The sequence below is a fragment of the Anopheles cruzii genome, chromosome 2 (genome assembly GCF_943734635.1).
Source record: "Anopheles cruzii chromosome 2, idAnoCruzAS_RS32_06, whole genome shotgun sequence".
Classification (NCBI taxonomy): domain Eukaryota; kingdom Metazoa; phylum Arthropoda; class Insecta; order Diptera; family Culicidae; genus Anopheles; species Anopheles cruzii.
Genome location: NC_069144.1, coordinates 51,793,154 through 51,817,459, shown reverse-complemented (window position 1 = coordinate 51,817,459; position 24,306 = coordinate 51,793,154). Strand labels below are relative to the sequence as shown.

General features: G+C 48.2%; 1 protein-coding gene across 1 annotated transcript; it reads left to right on the top strand.

Annotated features, from left to right (window-relative positions):
• The first annotated feature begins 11,136 nt into the window (after nt 1–11,136).
• On the top strand, nt 11,137–11,574 carry LOC128266919 (cytochrome b5-like). The gene is made up of 2 exons (XM_053003707.1): nt 11,137–11,388; nt 11,464–11,574. The coding sequence occupies exons 1-2, from the start codon at nt 11,137–11,139 to the stop codon at nt 11,572–11,574; spliced, it is 363 nt and encodes a 120-aa protein (XP_052859667.1).
• The last annotated feature ends 12,732 nt before the right edge of the window (nt 11,575–24,306 follow it).

The window sequence follows — 24,306 nt, the reverse complement described above, 5'->3', positions numbered from 1 at the left end:
CCTCATTACTCTCTCTCTGTTCTCTCACATGTGCGGAGCGCAACGCTATACCGGACTAAGTCCTCTCTGGCGTGTAGCACTTCGCACATACTTGAACTACTGGCGATCTGTGAGGGCTCGCGCACCAGGCGGGCATAAAGCGTTCTAAGTGTTTGCTCGTTGGAGCACCACACCAATACACGCGACCCTCATTACTCTCTCTCTGTTCTCTCACATGTGCGGAGCGCAACGCTATACCGGACTAAGTCCGCTCTGGCGTGTAGCACTTCGCACATACTTGAACTACTGGCGATCTGTGAGGGCGCGCGCACACGGCGGGCGAGTAGCGTTCGAAGTGTTAGCCCCACCGTGACGCGCGACCCTCGACACTCTCCCCACACATAAGCATTGCATTGCGCACGCTATCGGGCCAAGCCCGGGCAGGCGTGTTGCGCTCTGCAAGCTTATTCTCTTTCCCCGTACCGTCCGACTCTCGCGCTCGTATTTCAAGCCACCAACACAATCCTCTCTCGCACCAGTTTCGAACGTGTTTCTTTATGCAATCCTATCTTGCTTGCTTTACTCCGCCACTGCCATTCCAACACCAATACCACGAACTTCCGTTGCTACGTACAGCACTCTCTTCCACTGTATCTTCTTACCTCATCCAAGCTATCCAACTCTTCGTGTTCCTGCACGTTCCCACGTGTTAACCGTTGTCTCCGAATGCTCCTGGCCCAAAGCCGGGTCACTCTTGGCCAGCGCCTATGGTCCGAAACCGGGTCGCTGCTCCCCTCTACCGGTGTCGATGGTCTTAACCCGACTACCATTGCCTGCGAATGCCTATGGCCCTAAGCCGGGTCACTCTTGGCCAGCGCCTATGGTCCGAAACCGGGTCGCTGCTCTCTCACCAATTCGTTCCGCCATGAAATCTTACATGGCAGGATCGCCAATGTGATATCCTTATACTTTATTATTATTCACTATGCCGCTCCCGCAGCTCTCGGACACAACCGTCCACGTCTATGTCCATCGTCAGACTGACTGCGCTCACCAATTCACACATACCAATTCCATTCCTATTCGTATATGCCACATGTGTGTATGTGTGGGGTGTGTAACAGTGTATGAGTGTGTGGAATTGTTCGATTGTTTACGTGTTGCTGGACTGCTGTGTGTGACCAAAAGTAAAGCCGTAGTATTGAAGAGCGGAAGCGTGTGATCCTTGAGTGAACGAATCCAACCGAACATTCTGGGCTCACGGGCACGGGGAATGCAAAGTATCGCAAACACTACCGTGTGTTTGCACTATCTGTGATGGAGCCGAGGGAAAAGAAAACATAAAGAAAAACTCTGGAAACACTGCACACAGCCAAACAGAGATCGCGACACACAACGGGTGATGGGTGAATGGGCGCGCTACTGTGTTGGGGAAGTTGCGTACGGGACACGCGACAAGAGCACTAGCGAACAGTGTGTGTGTGTGTGTGTGAGTGAGAGTGTGTGTGTGTAGGTTTACAGCTTCCGAAGCGAAGACAAGCGAAGCAAAATTAAGAGCAAATAATTTATTGTTACTAGATTGTTGTTTAAAAGCCCAGCCCGCGTAGAGTTGCCCCCTCGAAAGCAAGTCCCGGAACGCGGTTGGGAAGCGTTTACTCAGCTTCCTGCCAAGAAGGAACGAAAACCACACACCCACCCACACGCTCTGAACGGCATCATGTCCCGTCCGTTGTGCAGTATTTCAAAACGGTGAAGCCAACCTCAGTTCCGCAGACCGAATGCAAAACTGAGCACACAGAGCGAAGGTCTAATGTTACACGGTGCCATGAACTCCCTTCGAACGGTTAGCGATAGAAGCACGGAAAAGGGTACTACAACACAGTTTGTAAGAGTGCACGACAAGTGGAAAACAAAAAAAAAAGCCAACTCAGAACCGGAAAAAAAAACAATGAAATCGTCGCCGAATGCAAACAAACGAATTAAACCAATGGATAAAAAAAATGCGGATGGAAAATTGCTTATTCCAGTTCCAGTGATATATATTAGATGTAGGTTGCAATTATTATTTTCTATATTACTCCTTAACAACCCCCCCTCGACCCGGAATCGCTCTTCTATGTTCCTCCCTGTTTGGCCAATCTTTCGGTTACAAGTCTGCGAAATTCGAGTCATTACCTGTATACAATGAAGAGGAACGAAAACGAAGCATAAAATGGCTCACACGATGGGGCCACTGCGGGTGTACAGGCGTCAACATTATTACAGCTTTTTTTTGCGTTGCTATTTCCATTATGCGCTGACGGTGACACAAAGCACTACTTATGGTTAAACGTCGTGCAAACGAAGAATGGGCCGCAACGGGAAGGTTTAATCGCATTCGAACACGATAACGCTGGGGCCCAAATCAGAACGTAAGTCGCGAAATCGCGAATCACGCGTGTCGCGTAGCCAGTTATCGATGCAATGAGGATGAAATGAGTGCATGAAATAAAACTACCGAATTAAAAACGTAAGAAAGGTGAACGCAGCATTGAAATCGGGGGAGAGTAGAGTCGTGTAAATGGGGAAAGTGGAGAGAAGAAACCGAAGAGGAGCGTTTAGTGCGGAGCGCAACTGTCTTTGTATTTATCTAATAAATACAGTTCAAACAGGAAAATAAATTAATTTAACGAAACCATGGTTAAAACAAGGTAGACTCTAGGAAGGTAATATAAAAAAGCAAAGTATATTCATATAAATTGACGCAAGATGCGGCGGGAAACGCTGAAACTGAAGAACGGTAGTAGTACCGGAACAGCACGGAAGAGAGGCGCTCGGAGAGTGGACTTGGACCATTGTGGGCCAGCACCCCGCGAGAGCCAGACGAGCTAGGAGCACGTTGTGTATAATATGTAGGCAAATAGGATATGATGTTTACGAAACAAACATACAGACAATTACAGTCGAAGGACGAAGCGCGTACCGAAGCAAGCAATATGGCCATCATCGCGCGCGCATTCGATGCTCCTACACTGCGGATACTTTCCGCACCCTACCCAGCCCAGCCCAGGTTTGGGGAAGTATCTGTTCCACTCGAAAGCCATCTCCTTGTGCGCATTATTGCGTTATACGCCAACGCCAAGAAAGTGGCACTCGTTGCGCATCAAAAGCACAGGGAAAACAAATGTGGATTGAACGTAACGATGATAGAGGGAAGGTTTCAGTTCCACTAGCGCGCAATTCTCTACCGACCGGCAGGCTCTGGCCAAAACAGTTAAGAAAAACCCAACCAACTGAAGAACACAACAATAACCTGGTACTGTGTGTAAGGCAGCAAAACAATAAACATATTATTCTGAGCGAATAAAAAAGAAATGAGCGAATATTACTGCGAGTTACGGATTATTTCTGCCGTCCTGAAGGTTAGTAATGGAAATTTCATCATGAAACCTACCGTTTCACCATAAATAAATTGTTGTTTGTGGCTGCTGTTATTTATTCACTAAAGATTCACGAGGCCCTGGGCTGGGAATAAATACCACCGAGCGCCCTGTACTGGCCAGCAAATGGACAAACAGTAACAAACACTGCTTCGCAGGACGAAAAACGGCTCCACTGTTCAAACATTCATACTATCATTCTGATGTACACACTCACCGCTCGACCACCGCCCGCCACTCGCCTCCCGAGGTACGGTTACGCCCCAAAAGGACGAATGGTGGGCCGGTAAAAAAACGAAATATTCATGTTTGCTGTTCGGGGTAAATTATTTTTCTGCTGCTGCTCCCTGTTATCTGAGTGCAGTTCCCTGCTGGGTGACCGGAACACGGAACTGGAGGTGAATTGAGTTCCGCCCTGACCTAGGCCGGTTGGTTGAACTTGCTGCAACCGGGCTGCTGAGTGTAACCATGTAACTGGGTCAGGTCTGTTGATCCGATGCCAAAAAGTTGGGCTGATTTATTGGAGAGACTGGTGTCGTCCCGGGTTGTGGACGGCTCCGAGCATCCTCCGAGCCAGCCGGGCCTGGTAGGCCGCGGCCTGGTAGGCCGCGGCCTGGGGGCTGCTGTTCGATGAGACGTGTGGGCGCATCGTTGAAAAATATGCTCCACAACTTTTTTGCGGCGAAACCACCCAAAATAGCTCAACACACACAAAAAGAGCCGCTATTATGCTGGCTTTCGGTACGATGAAACGAAAGCTGGTTTTTTTTGTAAACTTGGCCAACATCTCTCGAAGGTGCCCTGGGTGTAGGTCGTGTGATCCTTCGGGCAGCTTGCCTTTTGCACGAAAACAGTTTTTAATGACTTTTGTTGTTTTCCGAATCTTGCCATCATATTTTTGAGGCTCTCTGGCACTACACTGCGCACTCAAGCCAGCTTACCTGACGGAAGTTCCGAGGCTTGGTAAATGCACTCTCGGTGGACGCGCAATGGCCAGCCGGGGCGCTAATGGGCCAGTCCGTTAGCTCGTTTGGTGCGCGAACTATCAATTCCCCCGAAAACTGTCACAAACAGTGCGGCGGTTTTGGTCACAGCGAATTTATCATAAAAATAATCCCAGTCCAGGGATTGACCACACGACCACGCTGGACCCAGAGCCCACATGACTTTTTGTCCCAGTTTTGTGTATTGCAACACACACACACTGTTTGCTAGCTAAAAGTTTGCTGTTCAATGGCAAGAGTTTTGGGTCCTGGGGGGGAAAACCATCCCGAATGCATTTCCATGGAATATTTTCCCAGATGATGTTTTTCGGTTAGTCCACAAACTGGTGGATGCACAAATAAACACACATTTGGGATAGCTTAGGTTGGGAACACCTAGACAGCCATTGAGGCTTTAGTTTGGTTTTCTATTTTTGGGGGTTTTACTGGTTTTGGTTCATCTTTAAGAACTAAATGTGAGAGGAAAGTGAAAACACGTTCTCCGAAATCAGCATTATGAAACATTCCAAATCGATCGTTTTAAATAGAATAGTTTGAAACTGTGCCCAGCATAAGTTTGCTGCCCTCCGGTGGAAAATTCATGTTCTTAAAGCCCAAATAACGCCCCAGACAAATCAATTGATTGAGAGCATAGAAAGCTCGTTGGTTCGCCTCGGCAGTTGGTGGCTTCGCCGCAAAACTCGATCAATATTCTTTCGGTTCGGGTCCGATGATGAATGTTCTCACGAGAACGGTGCCGGAGGCTGGCCCGGATCTTCAGTCGGTTTTTTTTTTGCTGGCGCGTACGAACCGACAGACCAACCGAGGCGCTCATGATGTTTGTCGAGGACAGCATGGCGCCAACCGCCATCGATCGCCAACCGAAAACTACCCCAAGTAGCGCGCGACAGACCGTAAGGATCCGCGTTCGCCACCACCCCGCGCCATCAATGTTATCATTTTATGCTTGTTCCTATACCCGTCCGCTGCACTTACAATCGAGCGCGTGTGTCGCTGTGTGCGTGGCGCTTAGTCCGAGAGAGGTCAGAATCCGGACATCCGTTTTCCAATCACGGCGCCAATCTCGTGGTCGAGTTGGATGAAGAATATTTTTTGAGGCGATTTTTGTGTTATCCGAAAACAATGTAAGCATTTCGCGAGTTAAAGAGAACTCGGTCGGAGACATGCCCCCCCGAATGCTTGGCTCGCAACAACGGATGTTGTTACGCCAGCCAATACTATTGGCGGAAGTGAACAATTTCTTTCTACTACATTAGCCACCGAGCGGAGAGGATCACGAAACCTTAGCGCTTCTGCCAGTGTGCTCCTTCATCTTCCACGAAACAGGAACAACAGTTTTCCACCGAATCGAACAGAGGGTGCTTCACGGTTTCGTATCCTTTTGTCTTCCGGAGCGTACCGATGATCCACATCTCGTGTCGCTCCGTGACGCAATTACCGGGTTTGGTTAAACGATGCGTAACGCGTACTGAGGATGACACTGGGTGGGTTTACCGTGATCCACCGGCACCTTTTGTGTGTCTTGCGATATGATCCACCAGATCCATCGTACGTCACGGAGGTTGGCGTGCGTTGATTCCAATCCCTTTGCCAACCCTGCCAAAGCCAAACCCCAAGCGTTTACTTCAACATGCCCTGTCCCCCGTTTGTGTTACGGTCGGATTGGTTTGGTCCGGATTAGCTGCTGTTCTGCAATCGTCCGTACCGTTATAGTCACTCCGAGAGTGACCCCAAAAGGCCCGAAATGTGTCACTCGAATGGACGCCCACATATTTATAATTATTATCTATGTTCAACATAACATCGTGATTTATGTTTATTGTCGCAAATCGTTCGCGATCGGTGGGCGGCTTTTAATGAAGCAAAAAGGGAACAAAAAAACCCAACCGATTAACGAGACAAAATGGTTGCGCAACCTGGTTGCGAACGCGTGGCTCCAGCAACGACGACGACGTTGCACTGCTGCCGTTCGCTTGGCTGTGGGGGTCCCGATGCGAATGCTCCACAGGCTCCGTGGGCGAAAGACGACAAAATGCGACGTTTATGGTCTTAGTTTTCAGCAATGAGCCAATGAGGATGAGCTCCGATGATTCTCGGAGCGAATCTCCCCCGGGGATGGGTCGTTGGGGAATTGATTAGGATGCTGACGCGGCCGTCGGTCGTGGCTCTTGCTAAACACGGTCAATTAAGATGTTACGCCACGCGAAACTTACTACCGCTTGACGGTAGACTGTACGAGAAAATTTGAATAAAAGTCCACGGCTCGGAAAGCGGGAACGGAACGCGCGCCGTAAGTGCCACCGACGGCTGTTTAGCATAGCTTTTGCCGGCCTAATAATTATTATTTAAACCATTAACGTTACCATGCCGCCTGCTCTTTATGGCGGAAACAGGCGACGTAAATTGACTACCATCCGCCGTTGCCCTACTTTATCAGTGTAACTGAGGTTTACATGCGGCAGCAGCAGGAGAAAGTTAGATCATGTTTGTTATTAGTTTCGGAACCCAAATTTCAGCCTCACCGATAATTACGAAATCATGACCGCACTACAACTTACTCAAAACATGGTTCATGAACGGCGCTAGATGTTGGATCCACTCCATCAAGTTTAAAGCGTTAGAGTTTGCGGCATTTTGTGGCCTATCTTCGTGGATTTATTGATTCGATTTTTCCTTTAAAGAAATGCTACATACCTTATTAGTTCTCCAAGGTGTGGACGCCACTCAACTACAAAGATTGTGAATTTCCAAAACGGCTTCTATTAAATAACAGTTTAAGAATTTTTCTTCAGTTCTCAATTCTACAACCGTACACCGTAAGTAAATATTTTACAAAATCTTTCAAAATTTTCCATTCTCAAAGCGTAACGCAAAGTTTTCGGTTAGCTATAGCTCGGTTAGCGCAAAGTCTCTTCGAAAAATCATTCATCGAGTTTATATGGTGTTTACCAGCGAAAGATTGCGTTAAACTAGCCGACCAGGCGTGCCTGATGCGGCAGGGCCGTTCGGGTTTCCCATGACTTCATTGCCAATCGGTCGGTCGAACGAACCGAACCCTGGCGACATGGCTAATTAATATTCCCGTCCTTGCACTAACGGACCCAAGCCTTTGTAGCTCCCACGAGCTCCCAAAAGCGACGAATCGCATAAACAGCTAGTTAATTGCCATACGGATTACGCTGGCGTCCAGCTGCACCTTGCGAGAGGACGGCAGCCGGAACATTTGATAGATGAATTACCTTTCCAGGAAGTGCGTACAGCCAGAGGCAGAATATTTTTAAGGACTTTTTGAAGCAAAGTGCCAATGAAGGTCCACTCTTGGGTGCATGGGAGTTAAGGGGTCCAACCACAGATCAGACCGCCCAACATGGCTCGATAACGGCCCATTAATCAGGCAGTTAATTTACAGTACGATCACCTCCTCCGTTCGGTCGCCTACTTGGGCGCCGTCAGGGTCGTAAAAATCAGAGCTCCGCAATCCGGGTATTAGTATTTCAAACGATGGAGCTTCCGTTTGGGACTTGTGAGGTTACTCGGTAAAAACCCATCAACGCTTTTTTCGGGTTTTGCTGCTGTTGCTGTACCAGGATGTGAGAAAAAATTTGTTGAACATCGATCAAGAACTCCTATTTGTAACGTTATTAATTTTTGGAACCTGTGTCTTACACAACTTTTGAATTTAGAATGAACCCATTATTTGTGTTGATTGAAATTTCACTCATGCCAGCGACAGGCTCTTTCGTGCAGTGTCACTTTCCACGGGTTGCCTTTTATCCTTCACTCCCAGCTGACCTTTTTCATCGCTAGAAATCCTTTCCTGTGCGATGTGATAGCCAGAGGCCACATTCCAAACCTGGCCTCGGTTCGGTTTTTCCGCACATAATGCCTGTACGGCGGGATCCCAAATCTGTCGCATAGTCAGCGCCGTGCTTCGCCAGGACGACTCCACTGCCGTGTGTGCCGTTGGCGATGGCTGCCGGCCAACGGCCGGGCGTCCCGGTGTCTGTCATGGAGCGCACAGATTTATAAACATGCCCACGGCCCCCATGCAAGCGGTGCAGGAGAGAACGGCACCACCGGGTGGTCACGGCCACAAACCATAACCTATCCTAGAAACGAGGATCAGGTTACGCGCAGGAGAGGAATAAACAAGGACGAATCGAGAGTCACAATTCATCCACGATTTTCTTGGCTGTGGCTGAGCCTTGGCCTCGTTGGCCGGTGCCGAGCTTCGACGTGCGAAAGGTATCTCAATTCCAGGCCCGGCCCGAGAGCTAGTTTGGCAAATCTTTCCTGTCCCGCTTGGCGGCACAGTTCCTGCTTTCAGTTCGATCGGAAGTGTGGCTCAGTTTGGTTCAGGATTTTTGGCACTCGCCCCCACTTTTATTGCAATGATCAATGGATTCTGCGATACGATCAGCGGCAATAAGGTTTAATGATATTTTTTGTGTTCAACCATTCGGTTTTGCCTTCTTTGGCCGGATGTTCGATCCGTGCACCCATTCCGTATGCTACGATTTGCATTCGAAGCGAGTGGGAGCGTTTGAACAAAATGGCCCTGATTTGCATAAAGCACAAAACGGTTGAAAATCGTCCTCAAATGGTGGGGCGGCAATGGGCATAATGGCCGTTCGATAGTTTCACGAAAAAGAGACTTTCCAATTTACCGTTTGCATTCTCCGATACGGAACGTAATTATCGACATGCAAACTTTTTTTTATCTCAGAGCCTTGCCTCAATTGTTCTCAATTGTTCCTAATGCGTTGTATTCTCTCTTTCTTTTAGCACAGGTCGGTATGATACTTTCTAGGTGATAAACCGTACATAATTTTGTCGATATTTGTGCAACAAATCTTTGTTTATACTAATATTAAGTTTAATAAATAGCATTTAGTCGATAAATCCTATAGTTTCCGTTCCGTTTTATAGTTCCTTGTTTCATTTTTATAGTTGACGCAATAATAGGCCATTCATGACAATGAAATGTTTACATTACAAACAGTACCATAACTCTACAGTACAAACTACCTAACTAATCATGGCATTCAAGCGCTATAAGCGACAAATTCCTTAAACTAAACATAATAAAATGTCGTAATTACCTTGAACACCCCGTTTCGTTGTCGTTGCCGGCACGATTAAGACTACAAATCTATTCCCGATTATCGTTTTCAATCGAACCCTTTGGTTCACGCTTTATGATGGCAAACATTAATTATTCCCATCGTGGAGGATGCTTTATCGTTTTGGCCCATTCCTCGGCGCGCAGCAGAATTACCAACGAGCGTCTACCCTTCAATTGTGGCAATTAAAAGGGTACATGAAATGCGCCATTTCAAACAAACTTCTGCTACTGCTTAGAGGCCCTCGCAAACGTGTCTGGATTAATGTATATTTACGGCATTTCGTTAGCCCAAAAGACGTCAATCTTCCCTGGCTCTGGTGGCCCTTTAGGGAGTAGAACGTTAATCGATTAACCGCTGCGTACGAATTTGCATTGGCGCCACGGGTTAAGGTGGTAATAAAACTCTCAACTCATTTACCGAAGTAAGTTTGGCGTTTTTAACCAAAACGGTTGGGTAATTGAATATTCCGAAAAGAGCTTTAATCGAGACTATGCGCCATAGATATGTAGCACTTGCTAGGCATCGAAAGAATCAAGTTTATGACCCTTTTTTATGGTACAGGGTTGTTGAATACTTATGGTATAGTGAACATAATTGAGAATGTTTCGTACCCTATGCTTCCGACCTGCAAGCATTTATTTACCGCAATTGATAAATATGTTTTAAATGGATTGGTAATTTTATGACACATTTTCAGAGGAAAGAAAAACAGAATGAGCTTTGAGTTGGTATGGTAACGGTTTTGTATTGTGTTCATGTTTGTGTGTTCGTTTGTTGGTCTATTGGTGATCCATTCTCTATTGCTTAGTGTTGGAGCCAAAACGAGTACTGCTCGTATTGCTCGTATTGCTCGTATTGCGCTATTCATTGATAACATTTTATATTCATTATTTATAAAGTCTAAAATTTCAACCATAATTTAACCAAAAAATACAAAATACGAATACGAATGATGGACCAACCAACAACAAATTGTTCAACAAACGGTTGAAATTTTAACGTTTTCCTAACGGCACGCTTCCCGAATCGAAAATCGCATACAATCAAGAAAATTGTATGCGATATTGGGTACAATTTTTCGCGCCATCTGTGAACTTTTGTTTTGTTTCGTGCAATGTTGCACACTGACAATAGCGGTGACGTGAACCATTGCTCTTGCGCGCAATCTACTTTTCATTTAATCGCACTCGTGTAACCGTCTGATTTGAAAAAGCAGTTTACAGAATTTGTTGGCGCAACCCCAGAAAGTGTTCCCTAAAGTGATTCAGCATGAAGTACATTTCCTACACTTCCCAAGCTACGCTAATCGCTATCTGTGCCTTGCTATGATCCGCCTTTCGTAACAAACTGGCGTCGGCGCTCGGACCGATCGCCGTTCCGATAGCCGTTATCACGTACCGATAGCTCCGCCTGCGGTAATGCTGCCTGAAATCACGTAGATCTCATTGTCTGTTCCATAATCTTCGCACGCCCACAAGATTACACGCGGATCGGACGGGTGGCGTGCCGAAATCATCTATAAATTTGTAGAATCCGCCCCAATGAAGGCCATCCATTTCGCGGACCGCGCTCTTGGTTGCAAAAAGGTCGTGCTCAGTTCCACCAACCATGCCGGCGGAGGTTAGACAGTACACGATGGCGGACGTGGCGTTACGCGACGGCAAGAACGGTACGCGGACGTGGATTGTGGTCAGTGACATTGTGTACGATGTGACCGATTACATGGAGAACCACCCGGGCGGCAGCGAGCTGATCACCGAGTGGGCCGGAAAGGACGGTACGAAAGACTTCGACGACTTCGGCCATTCGTCGGATGCGATGAAGGAGCTGAAAACGTTGCAAATCGGTGTTTTGGTTGAGGTAAGTGAAGCGCGCTCCGGTGTTTGTGGTGACGTAACGATCCGTAACGGAAACACGGCCTCCTTTCCTTTGCAGGAAGATCGTGCCAAGAACCGGAAGGCGAAATCGGCCAAAAGCGCCACCGTGGAGCAGACGGAAGAAGAATCGAAACCACGGAAGCGTCGAAGGTTCATCATGTGCTGTTAGCGTAGGGCTTCGAAGGCGTGCGGTGCGGTGTTCCTTGTTTGCATCGCGCACTTCTCTATCGTAATAATCAAACCTTACTCAGTAAAAGCGGCCCAGTGCCGAAGCATCTCCTCAATCCACTGCGGAAAAAAATCAGCTATTTTAGGTGTGTCGTAGACGTTAACGTAGCGGAAGGAATCTGAAGGCAGGAACGGCTGTCGAACATTTTAAAGCTACAGCTGATGGCTACACGTCGCTCATTCATAGACGTCGAAACGCAACGGTATCGACCGGTGAGCACGAAAGGTAGTTGTAAAATGTTAAACATACAAAGTTTTCCCGAAACGAGTCCACCGGACTTACCGGGTGACCCGTTCCCAGGGGCTTGTGGTTTGATTTGGGCCGGGTCCTGGTCGGACGTCCCGTATCGATCGTTTCGTGGCCGAAAGTGAAGTATGTCCGCCGAGGCCCCCGGGGGCCGGTGGTTCTACGTCTACCGATTTTCCGTTTTTAAGTTTTATAAAACCGATCCAGCAACGGTCGCTGTCGCTGCCGGCTACACGAAGTTTGCTGTACTCTTTCACTGGAATGGTAATATTTTCGAAACGGAAAGAGCAAAAAAAGCTGATGGCCCCTGAAAGCCACAGAGGCTTCGAGGGGTTTAGCGTGAGCCGTAAAGTGGTTCCAATGGGCTGCTGATCTTTGACACTCTGGACGATAAGGATCCACCAGTGACACTAACATAGTATTAATATTGTTGTTTCCTCAATCGCAAATGCATTTAAAATCCGCTAAAGAGCATGTAGCGAACGTTTTGATTTAATTTTTCCAGTGTCCGGAAAACGGAAACAAAAGCGAAACAAAATGGCACCCGAGCGCGCCGAGCGTCCGTGGTCTGGTCTTTTCTGCTTCGTCTCCTGATCGGTTCTGGTGTTAGGTTCAATGGCCCGGAGCCACTCGGGGCAGTTCACACGTGCGATAGAGGAAGTTCCGCTGACTTCCCGTCCGAAAAAGGTGAAGTAGCCACATAAATCATTAAAAAACTTTCTATGTTAGGGAAGGCCATGCGGGGATGCCTTTTTTCTTGGGCTCCCGCATTCCAATACTCGATCCGGGTCGGACCGGGATAACCACCGACGGAGCCCGGGAGGTGCCGCCGTACACGGACGTGCCGTTGGACCGATACACCCGTGAGGTTCAGGACCTGAGGAGTTTCCTGGACCGCCACACGATCGCGCACGATGCAACTTGCTGACAGCGGGTAGTGCAAAACTTCTCGTTCCACTGTCTTACACGGATTTCGGTGAACTGGGGCGACAGAAAGAGGGCCGGTTGCACCTTTTTTTAGGGTTGGTTCTGGATTTCCCCATCCGCCACGCTGGCCGGAAAGGAGGGCGCGACACCTTTACCGAGCGAGCGAACCTGGCGAGTGTGGGCTTTTACCTCACTTTCGGGTTCCGGGTTTCTGGATCAACTCGGGAGAGCAAGCGTTCCAGCTTAGGGCGTTCTTTTTTGGGCTACATGAGAGGGTTTTTGTTGTCGGTGTTTCACCGTTCTCCTGAAGTTGCTTACACTAACAGCAATCACCACCAGACCTCACGTCGGGCGCCGGTGGTTGAAAGTTGAGATTTAAAAACAAAATAAATCGACTTTTCTCTCTCTGGCGGAACTTTTTCGTAGCGAAACAAAACAAAAAACCAGAGCCCAGAACCCAGAGGTGTCTAGCAACGACGGTCGTAACAAGATTGCCACTGTAAAAGTGTCTGGTGAGGGCTCTTAGTGTCAAATCTAATAAGATCGATGCCATCGCGCCATGTATCGATACCTAACGAGGTATTCCGGCACGAAAAACTGCCCCGATCCGCCCGCGATCCGGCTGAGTGTGACTACCAAACTAGACAGTTTTAAGAGCCTGATCTGGTGGGTAACTTTTAGAATAAGTTTTTGTGATGCTCGTCCTATAAGCAAGCCCCACTTTGGCCGGACGAAAGGTGCATTCGTGCGCATTGGGCTCCTCGAAACGTTGGAAATCTTCCACTTCCGATAAGTAACGGGCAACGGGCACAAGACGGCTTGATGCATTTCTTATGCCATCAAACTCTTCGGTGAGTTATTTTAATTCGAAAATTGATTTCGCTGTCACAAAGAGTCGGCAAGCAACGGCAACGGCTGCTCGGCAGCCATCACGCGAGAGCTTTCATCGGCTCCATTAACAACACGCGGCATCCCGTGGCTCCTAGAACCGGCCTAGAATACCCTTCTGCGTGGCGCGTGAAGACGAGTGCTTCATTTCGGAATTCGTTCAGCTCGTCATTCATCGATTATTGATTTAAACTCAATACGCTTCTCGATGATTTTTCCCGACCTTCGTGGCCTGCGGGAGGGAAGGGAGGCAGCAGCATAGGCAGCATCGCTACCCGGAGACCATTCGTTCGTTCGGTCGGGCTTGGATCGCTGTGTTGGGGCAATCGATGAGAAGTCAAACAAATTTAGCGCCAGATGAAAAGCGCCAAACTTGGAGAGGCAAAATTTAATTACGATGATTGATTTCGTGTGACGCGGTCTCCGGGTTTGTTTATGCTCATAAAAAGGTAACCCACTTTCAATGCTGCCCCGGACTCTGAATGCTGGTTTTTGCATTTCGTTCTTTCGGCCGTTCCCAGCTGTGTTCCCAGCTTGGTGTTGACCTTTGTAGCTGATTTTGGGGCATACTTTAACCCCTTAAATATTTCAATTACGAGGTTTCTCAATGTTCTAACGCCTACAGATGACTAGTTATAATATGCGGACGGATTCACTCAATAACAGAGAATAGCATTTAACGTGCTAAAATTGATTCGATCCAAAAAGCAGATTATGGTTCAGCTGCATTCAAAATCTGTTTATGCCCGGCACGGCTTCAGCAGCATCAGCGGCGGGCACGTTGAACAACCGAAAGGCGAGCAACCATCGTCACTGCGCCCGACGGAACACCGAAAACAAGTTGTCATTAGCTTGAGTGACGCGTGCGTCAAAGGCAGGCATCATAAATTCGGATTAGAGCTAATACCAATTTACAGCTCGCACCACGCCCGATGGTTGCGATGGTTACGAAATACCCGCCATCGGGTTGCTGGGCAAAGAGTTGAGTGTTAGGCACCGGTCGGAATCGGTAGCTGCCACGTAGTACGGGTCCGGAGTCGAAAACCGTTCAACTACCTGCATGGGGAGCTGGATTAAAAATTGGAAAAGGATCATTGACTTTTGCGACCTGCCAAAATTAATCGATCAAAGCCGTTGTGGTTTGTCGTAAGGGTCGTTGGAAAATCACTGTTTGGAAAACTCGGCTAACATTTGAAATCTGAACGCAAAAAATGAAGCATCGCCGGGCTGACAGTACGGCAGTTAAGCTCCTAGTCTGAAGCTATTAAATTGAAATGAATCAATTGTTTACATTTTTGTTTACAAATTAAAAAAGGGTATTGTCATAACTTTTTTCAATGCTTAAATGGTGAGTAAAATGTCTGCTCAAGATGTTACTGTACTCTATCATACTTAAGCTGCATATCGAAATTGTTTGGATGGTTCCGACTATCTACATTGCTTTAGTTTACCTTCGATTGGACTTCTTTTTGATGCATGATGCATTCCGACGGATCTTTCTAAACCAACTTAAGGATTCACTTTTCTGACCGGATAAGTCCATGTGTGTCGCGGGACGAAATATTGAAGTAGATGATGTGTTACAAGTGGCTTCAATTACAATAAATACAGTTACCGCACTGTTTTTTAAAGCATTATGTGTCTGAATAAAGTCCTTTTTACGGTTTTGGTTTTAGTAAAGTATGTTGATGTGCTGAGATAACTCGCGCGCAAGTTTAAACAATTTTGGATAAAAATAAACGGGTAATAACTCCAACAGTATACGTGACAAATCCTCGGGAACGGGAGAAAAGTATCAACACGGTTCAGAGACCGTGCGGTGACAAGGTGGTGTCATAAATGGGCTCGCGTGCCCGCGAGCAGTCTGAGACACATAAACTCAACCCCGGGACTTAACTTTTGGCCCTCCGCCACCGGCACAGCATTAGCCGAGTTATGGGTTTTTTCTAATGAAAAAAGATTGAATCTCCGGAGGCAGTCCCCGGCTCGGAGGCGCGGTTAACGCCCTCCGTCCGGGCGAGGAAATGATGTTTGCGTGTATATGTATATGTTTTAATTACCCATTTCCCGACCGCGGGCGCCATTTGCGATGATGAATATTGATAATTTGAGTGCTCCGGTGGTCACAGCACAGCATGTGGCAGCACACCTTCGCACCTTCTCACATCGGCCTCAAACACACCGTCATCCCTTCACCCCTTCCGAAAACGGCCACAGAAAGCACCAAGCGGGTGTTACTTTCGGAATTGCAAAGGCAACCAAACCCACCCGAAAAGAGAAAAAACGAGGGAGATTCCCAACCAAGGGCTTAGCATGTCATCAGAGATGATGCCGCGACCTCCGAAGGGAATTATAAATTTTCCCAACAAATGAGCAGCTCGGGAGTTCGTTGCAGCGCACACCGTGGAGCAAGTTTTGGAAGCAAATTTTCTGCCCCGAATGCTGAGCAACAATGTTGTGACTCTAACAACCGGGGGCCCACAATGACAGCCGGAAGCCCCGGAATGATGAGCTATGTACTGCGGTGCTGCAGTCGTAAGCTACACACACACACCCACAAACACAGCGTCGAGGATGGATTTGGGTGAACGAAGTGCCGTGGCAATTGAAAATAACAAGCTGCTTCGGTAACGGAACTTCGTGAATCGATGCTTGCGCTCCCGATGCTCGGTGAAAGTTCAAAAACGTTCGTTTACATAAACATTACACTAATGGCCCCACCGGCTCGGTTTGTGTTTCACCCGGGTTTTTCGGCTAATTTCATAATTGTTTTCGGCCCTACGCCAAGGATTAGCCCGCTGCACGCGCTACTTGACAGCCCGGAAACCACCGAAGGCGACCTGTCGATACACAGTCTTGGTGGGACCGACCGACGAAGTAGTTCCTGGCAACCGTTCACAGTCCTTCGAGGAATCTTTCGCGTGCCGGCAGGCTGTGGCCAAGATCGGCGGCGAAAAGTCCCTGCGACCGACTCCGACCGACAGTTGGAAGAGCAACTTTGAAACCACTAGCCGCTAGCCGTGGCTTGTCAAAATTGAAACACTCGTTCGATGCTCTGGGTCGAGTTGGACAAACTATTGTTTGCGGTTAGCAGCAATTAAACAACAGCTGGATGCAGGGGTTGCAGGGATCCAGTAGAGTGCCGGAGCTGTTCGGAATCGTTCGGAGACCAGTTTGGAGGAGAGCATAAATACGGATGCTTTCCACTGAGCGCCACACGAAACTGGTCAAACTGAGGATCCTGGTCATCTTCCGGCCCCGACACACCAAACATTCAGGTGGCAGGTTGTAACAGGTCCGCCCGACAGTTGTAATTGCAACGGGCCCGGGACCAAGCAAACCCGGGGTGCCACCCGTTCGAGAAAAGGACGACGGACATCATAAAAGCATGTTGAAAAATGTTAAACTGCATCCCACCTCCGGGCCAGATATGCTTTCGCGGGCGCCCGCGCTCACTCGCTCATTGTCGCATTTATTTAATTCTATATTGTTCAAAACTTTCTGGTTCGCTTCCCGCCCCGGGTGGGTTTGATTGGCATTGTTGCCACCGGAGAAGTAAAGATAGTGCCCTGGGCTCTGGGTTTGGCTGGGCCGGGCGCACGGTCTTGCCCCACTTTCCCCCGGACCGTTTCCGGTCCGACTGTCTGACTGGCCGTCTGTACGTTTCGATCGGTACCATCGGGGTACCAACATTTTCCCCGTTGCCACAGCCCGACCGCTGTCGGGAGGCGAAATTGAAATGGACGAAAGTGGAGCATCACTGAGAGCAGCGTTTGTATGGGCTACGCCACGGATCCCCGTCTGCCACCACGGGCTAGAACGACATGTTGCTCGTTATCGGTGTTGCCACATAATAAAACCCTTTCCGCCGCTTCCGTGGGAAGCTGCCCCACGTCGGGTGTCTATGTTTTCGCCTGACCGCCTTCCACCGCAGCCCTTCGCTTCGGGCTGGTCGATGGTGAACGAGAAGGAAGTATGACAGAAATGGCTAAAAAGTTTGCATCACTATGCTCCGGGATTGCAACACTAACCCACCGCCGCAACGCGATCACGGAGGTTGCGAACGTTCGTGAGGTTGAATGGAATGTGGAAAGACACGAAAAAAACCAAAGGAAAAACGGACACGGAAAATAGAAAGAGAACAAAACGAACGAACCCACCGGAAATGTGATGATAAAATATGAAAATCGTTTTGTTCATCTGTGCGATAGTATATTTCACCGCAACGGCTGGCAGGCTGACGGGGCGTGAGGTTGCCACAGCCAGCCCGAGAGTGTCCCCGTGTCTCCATTACTTTTGGAGAAATGATAAAGTGAGGTTTGGCTGGGTTTCTTTTATTTATCAGTGCGACAGAGCCCCGACAGTTATGTAAGAAGCATCGAAACAGTGTCAAACGAACGGCATGGCACGTACTTCAACGATAATTTGTTTAATAATTGAAAAAGCCAACAGGCAGCCTAACGGCAGCACCACAAATATATTGATTGATTAAACAATGATCCCATCATCTGGTGACATTTTAGAGGTGACAAAACATGACTATCGTCATGGAATTTGATCGAATCATTCGATTCATTCATGCGAAACATTTCATTTATGTAAAACATTGTACAGAAATTGCTCAGCGTCTTTAAGATTGGGTCATTTTAAAATAACCACGGCAAGTGCGACTGCACAGGGAGAAAAAATCCCGTCGTCACCGAAAGACATCATGCAAAATTGATCACTGTTTCGTCTTGCTTGAGTATTTCCGGTGCGTTTCCGGCCACGTTCCAATGGCAATGAGGCGGCTGAGTGTGTGTGTGTGTGTGTCCCGCACATGTCCCAAATAAACACGATACATTAATTATTCAGCAAAGAGCCGTTTCGGTGGAATTGTCTTTTGCACTGCGATTGGGGGCGATGAAGACGGTGATTGCAAGGCCCCCAGCAACAAAGGCAATTACAGGTAGACCCGGGTCCCGGAGCGGGTTTCTTTCGGGCCTTCCAGTGGTGTCCTGCCGCTCGTGGAGAAGCGCCATTAGCGCAAATCGTATGCGCAGGAAACACACATGAGGTGCATGAATGCACCGTGGCAAATATGGGTTGTGAAATGTGCCGCTAGTAGGTAATCTCCCGGGCAAAACCACCATGTCCTGAAGGTATGGGCCATTCATCGCCAAAGTGGTATATACGCAAAGTTTAAGCAGAGCCGAATAGGTTTATCAGGTACCTTGAAAATCGTAATGTTGAACAGATGACTCTACCTGTCGATTCGGACCTCCTAGTTTTGCTGTTTTGTCAACATTACCTTGTTTTGACATCAGGTATATGCGTTCAGGTAAAAAAGAAAATTAAATCAGTTTGCAAACGATCTTTGAAAGGGTTAGACTATATCAACTTGTGTGCCTGAAAATGACGTTTTGCGGGGATTATTAATTTTATGCTACCTGTTGAAGAAAACTGCTTCAGAATTGCATCCATGCAATGGCTTGTCAGGGCTTGTTTTTGGAATATCGCAATGTTTTGAACGGTTTAAAAAATAAAAAAGGCGATTTTGGATTAACAAGAAAAGAGCGTCGGAGGACCTCAAAAAAGGACTTTCTGATGGCACCACAAAGGTGTAATGTAACACAACCTTTTAAAACCTAGCGAAACCGTTAATTCAATTTGCTACTGATAACAAATGATCAATTTGAAGTCATGCATTGATCAAAAAAATGCTTCTCCGAAAAATGCATGCTTTCCGAAATGGAGGCGCCAAGTGAGGCTCAGTGACCAATGAACCTGGCGTCTCCATGACCCACAAAGCAAAACTGGTTCAGGATAGTATCAAATCACTGGGCTTATTTCGTAAATGTCAAAGTTTTTACTTTGTTTTTACGTTTTTTAAGAAAAACGTCACAGCAAAACTAGTGATTAAAATTGTACTTTATTTTTACTTTAGTCGCCGCGAAGTAACGGAAAAATGATAGAGAAAACAAAAATCTTGTCCGAGTATTGCAATTAAATGTTGATTTTTTTCAAAGCGGCGAACTTCTTTTCCTCTGAACGCATTTATTTGAGGCTAGAATCAGTTTCGCCACGTGATGTTTGCACGTTTTCTCGTTATTTTTTGGTTAAAAATGGATAACTTAATAGTGAGCCAACCAAAAGTTTATAATAATTCGATAATAATCAGCCAGAGATTTATTGGCTTTATTGGTTGTTAAGAATATAAGTAGAAATCTGGAAGAATATACGAAGAATAGTAGAATAAGTAGCGTAGAATAGTAGTAGAAGAATAGAAGAAGAAGTTGAAAGCCAAGTCCAACTAAGCTATAGTAGCCAGTAACCAGCAAATGCTTCTGGCAATTAAAAAAAACGAACGAGCGCAAAGTTAGCTGACCCGATTTAATTTGCGTATGAAAAAAACAACATTCAATTAAGGCACGCTTGGGACATTGATATGCGATCAATTAATAAGCGCGTGCCCCAATTTGACGTGTAACAGACGATTATCGAAGGATAATGCACTCGCCAAGGGTCGAACACATTGAAAATTACCCCGCCAATTCCGTTTCAGCAGACGGTGGCGTGGCGTGCTGTAACTGGCAGTGTGCGGAAATTAGCTGCTCGTTTCAGGTTCGGGCAAGTCAGCAGAAATAGACACATACACTCCACTTGCTCCCCGTTGACATTGGACGTCACCGTCGTCGTCGTCGCCGAGCCAATTCTAAACAACACATCCGTTCGAATGGTTCAAGCGCCCCGGAACAGGAAGCGAACGGGCGTACGTGTTGAAGTGGGCTTTACTGAACCGCGTTGAATTGTAAGGGTCTACGCAGGGCCAAGCGGGCGCGGAGGACACGCTCGGCAGGGTGCGCGAAGTTTGCCACAAGCAAAACGGCAATCCTATCGTTTTTGCCATCGACATCGGTGATGATGTTGATACTTATTTGGCGACGTTGTCGACTTGAGCGCCCATGAGTAAAGGGGAAGAAAAGAGAACAACAAACGGAACTCGCGGCGCAACGATCGAGCTTCGGGAACTCTCAGGAGCTTGCCGGGCACTCAAAGCTCGCTGCCCAAAGCTCACTGCCAGGATAAAAGGCTGCAACCCCACTGGAGCAGTATTATGGAGAGGCTTTCTGCAATGTGCATGGGTGACCGAGAGACAGAGAGTGAGAGAGAGAGAGAGAGAGAAAGGGGGGCTTTGGTTCTGCGCTTGCTAGGATGTGGAGCACGACGGAGAGTACTCGCGAAACGGGCTCACTCCGGGTTGGCCCTGGCGAACGGCCTGGTTCTGAGTTGCTCCTTCGGTGACAGTTCGGCCGAGGACATCGTCGCGTGTGGACCGCCGTCCGGTCCAGTGGGTTACGCTCTTCGGTAGTAACTGAGTGTTCGCCCGGGGGGTTCGCCAGCAGCATATTGGTAGTGTTGGCAGTCCATTCAGACCTCTGTTGTAAATAACGATTATTGAAACAGTAACATCCAAACGCGCCGTATGTGAGGCTGATCAGAGATGTATGTGTGTGTGTGTGTGTGTGTGTGTGTGTGTGTGCCCCCTCATAATCCTTAGCCCGAGATCTTCGTCTTGAAAGAAGGCTCCCCAGTCGTCCCGGAACGGCTCCCGGGCGCAAGACAAGGAGCGAGCATCACAGCTGATGAGTGAAGTAGTGAGAAAGAAAGGGCTGGAGCGCGAGCGATCCTTCCTTCTGCCCAGGGGGGGGGGCCTGCCGAACGTGCGTGGCCACCGAGGCGAAGACGTAGACGTGCCTGAGTGGTCTCGCCTTGATCCCGAAATGGAGCCGAACGGAAGGAACGGAGAGCACAGGACTCGGAGAGGAGCAATTTGAATGCGAGTGAGAGAGATGGAGGCAAACGGGAGAAAACACAACAATAGCTCCAGCTCCACCGGAACCGGAGACAGAGAGAGAGAGAGAGAGCGAGAGAGAGAGAGCGATAGTGAGAGAGAGAGAGAGTGATGATGGGAAGGCCATAGCCAAATGGAAGCAAAAACATAAATATTTAATCGTTCCGCGTTCTGCGAGGACGGAAAAGTTTCGCGGACGGAGCAAACAATTGAATATTTGATTCAATTTGCTCTCGACTCGACTGTGTGTGTCTCGACGTCGTGTGCGCCTCATCCTTTTAGGGGGGGGGGGGGGGGGGGGGTTGGATAAGAGATAGACCAGGCCCCCGGGGTGGGTCTGCTGCCGAAAGCACCGCAGACAAGGATATGACACGCCGAATCGTGGCGGCTGGCGAAGCTGGACACAGGACGGCTACACAGACGGTCGCTAGAGGCCCGTGAGTCAGCACGCATTTCCGCCAGACCACCAGCCTGGACCTGGGCCAATCGAATAACAACGATAAAAGTGATGCATTTAGGAGAAGTTAAGCTACACTCGCAACCAGGACGCCAGGTGTCTGGTGTCATTACGTGAAAATGCCAATGGTGTCAGTGTTCGATTTCGAGAAGACATTGAAATGGAATTGGGAACGCTCCGTACTCGTCAACAATAGGTCAAGGATGGCGCCACCGAAAGATCATCGCTCTACCTGCCTCGAGTCCTCGCGCCATTTCATGCTTTAATTGAACCATTCTGAAAAACACCAAACAATAGGAGCGTTCACAGCCCAAACGTCAATCGGAAACCAACCCGTGTGTGTGCGCGTCCCTGCGTGTGTGTGTGTTTAATATCCGTGCCGAGCACCGTCACGCCGCCGGATGGGTTGTGCTCGTTTCGCAATCCACGCGCACTCGGCAAATGTGTTTTAAGGTTACACGAGTTTTCCTTCACTGAAGGTCATAAAACAGTCCATTATCCGTAGGGCTCCGGTCGTCGCGCTGCGGTCGTCCTTTTCTCTCGCACACTGTCGCTTGCTGCTTGCGTTTTCGGTTGTCCGCATATTTTGCCGTACTCCAAAAGGACGGTTCTCGCCCGCGTCGTTCTCACCGTCAGCTCACCCGCGGGAATGTGTTTTCCATTCCATTGTTGTGTGTTGTGTGCTGAAAACGCACTCCTTTTATGTGAACTTTGCCACAGAGGTGCCCGAAAAAATTTCGTCCGCCGTGTTGACACATTTCTCTCGCTCGCAAAGCTCTCACCAAGTTCGTTCGTTCTCACATCTCACGCCATCAGCCTCGCACACCGAGCGGCGAGCGAGGTGAGTTCTGTGGCACACAAAAAATGAGGATAACCGAAAAAAAAAAAAAAACAGAAGTGTGCGGTTCAGCTTGGGCCGGTGCATATGTGTGTGAGTTTCGTTCCGAATCAGCTGCTGCCTGCCAGATCCTGGCCCCAGCGCACACACACGCAGCCGCGCCGTGTCGTTATGTAAGGGCTTTGGCTTTGGGAAAGCTCACGCTCTCGCGGAAAAGCCAACGCTCACCGAGTGAGTGCCCTATCGTCGTGTTGGCACCGTTGCTCCACTTCCGTTTACGTGTGCTCTCGCCCAGGTGCGGACAGCACGCGCTGGGCCATTTCACGGACCTGCTGGTGGGGTGGGGTGGTTAACGTGAATCCTTCTGCAGCATCCGCAGCGCAGCGTGAGGCCCGCGCGAGTCCTGGCTCGCGCGAGAGGGAGCGAATGAACGTGTGCGCTAGAGCTGTCGGCTACTTTCTGCAGCACCGGACGGCCATATCCGTTCGGAAACCGTCGAGTGCTGGTGCTGGTGAGAGCAAAACTGTGGCTGCCGTGAGGTGCGTCGATACGTGGACTCGCACGCACACACACACACACACACACATGCGAGTGCATAGTAATTCCTGATGTCCTCGCGGTGCATTTTCGCGGTGTACGATTCGAAAGGAGTCGATACTCAGCGTCATGCGGCCGGGTTCGTTCAGAGTAAGAGCGAGCCAACGGGTCCATGTGGCAACATATTACAGACAGTGCGTGAAGTGATTTGTATCTTTCCAATTACGACGCCCGAAGCGAAGTCGGGTCCGATTTTCAAAAGAAAGACGTCAAGTGTCGGTGAACGGAAAGCGCGGCTTGCCGGAACTACCGGAAGCGCCAAGCGATCTCACCAAACGTGTGATCATTCAAATGGGTTTTATTTATTTTATAGAAAGGCGAAAACATAGCAACGTTTTAGTTTGACATGTTGTGGTTAATCAACCATTAATTAATAAATTCTTTTGAACCGTTTAAGGTGAGTGTGATAGTTCGTTTGTTAGCCAGGCGAAGTGCACCACGGGAATGTAAGCAATCAAGTGTCGAAGAAACGTGCTAATTAGAAGTGAGAAAAGTGTCATTTCTACAGTGTGTGTGAATCTCACTCTGTGAATCTGTGAATCTGAATCTCTGAAACAGTGGAGCAGTGGCTCATAAGATCATTGGAAGGGTTTTGTATTCTCCGAAAGAAGATGTAAAGAGTTGGACATCATCGTGCAACTAACAGGTAATATTCAAAGTCCTATTTGTACAGAAAAAATGGTACGAAAACTGAATTTTATGCTGAACACTGGAAATTGAATACCTTTTGAATGAAAGGTGGTACAGCTACAGCGAGCATAACAGCACATCAGCCTGGTAACCATATTTTCCGTGAATTCGTATCCCAACCCAACATGATAGAGATGGGTAATCAATTTCTCCGTACGACCATCGGCGATATTCACAGTGTATCTGAATAAAGGG

Excerpts from the sequence above, each read along its gene's own strand:
- LOC128266919 (XM_053003707.1), top strand. The coding sequence starts at position 11,137 with ATGCCGGCGGAGGTTAGACAGTACACGATGGCGGACGTGGCGTTACGC. Across the intron at positions 11,389-11,463 it reads AAATCGGTGTTTTGGTTGAG|GAAGATCGTGCCAAGAACCG; the intron begins GTAAGTGAAGCG and ends TTTCCTTTGCAG.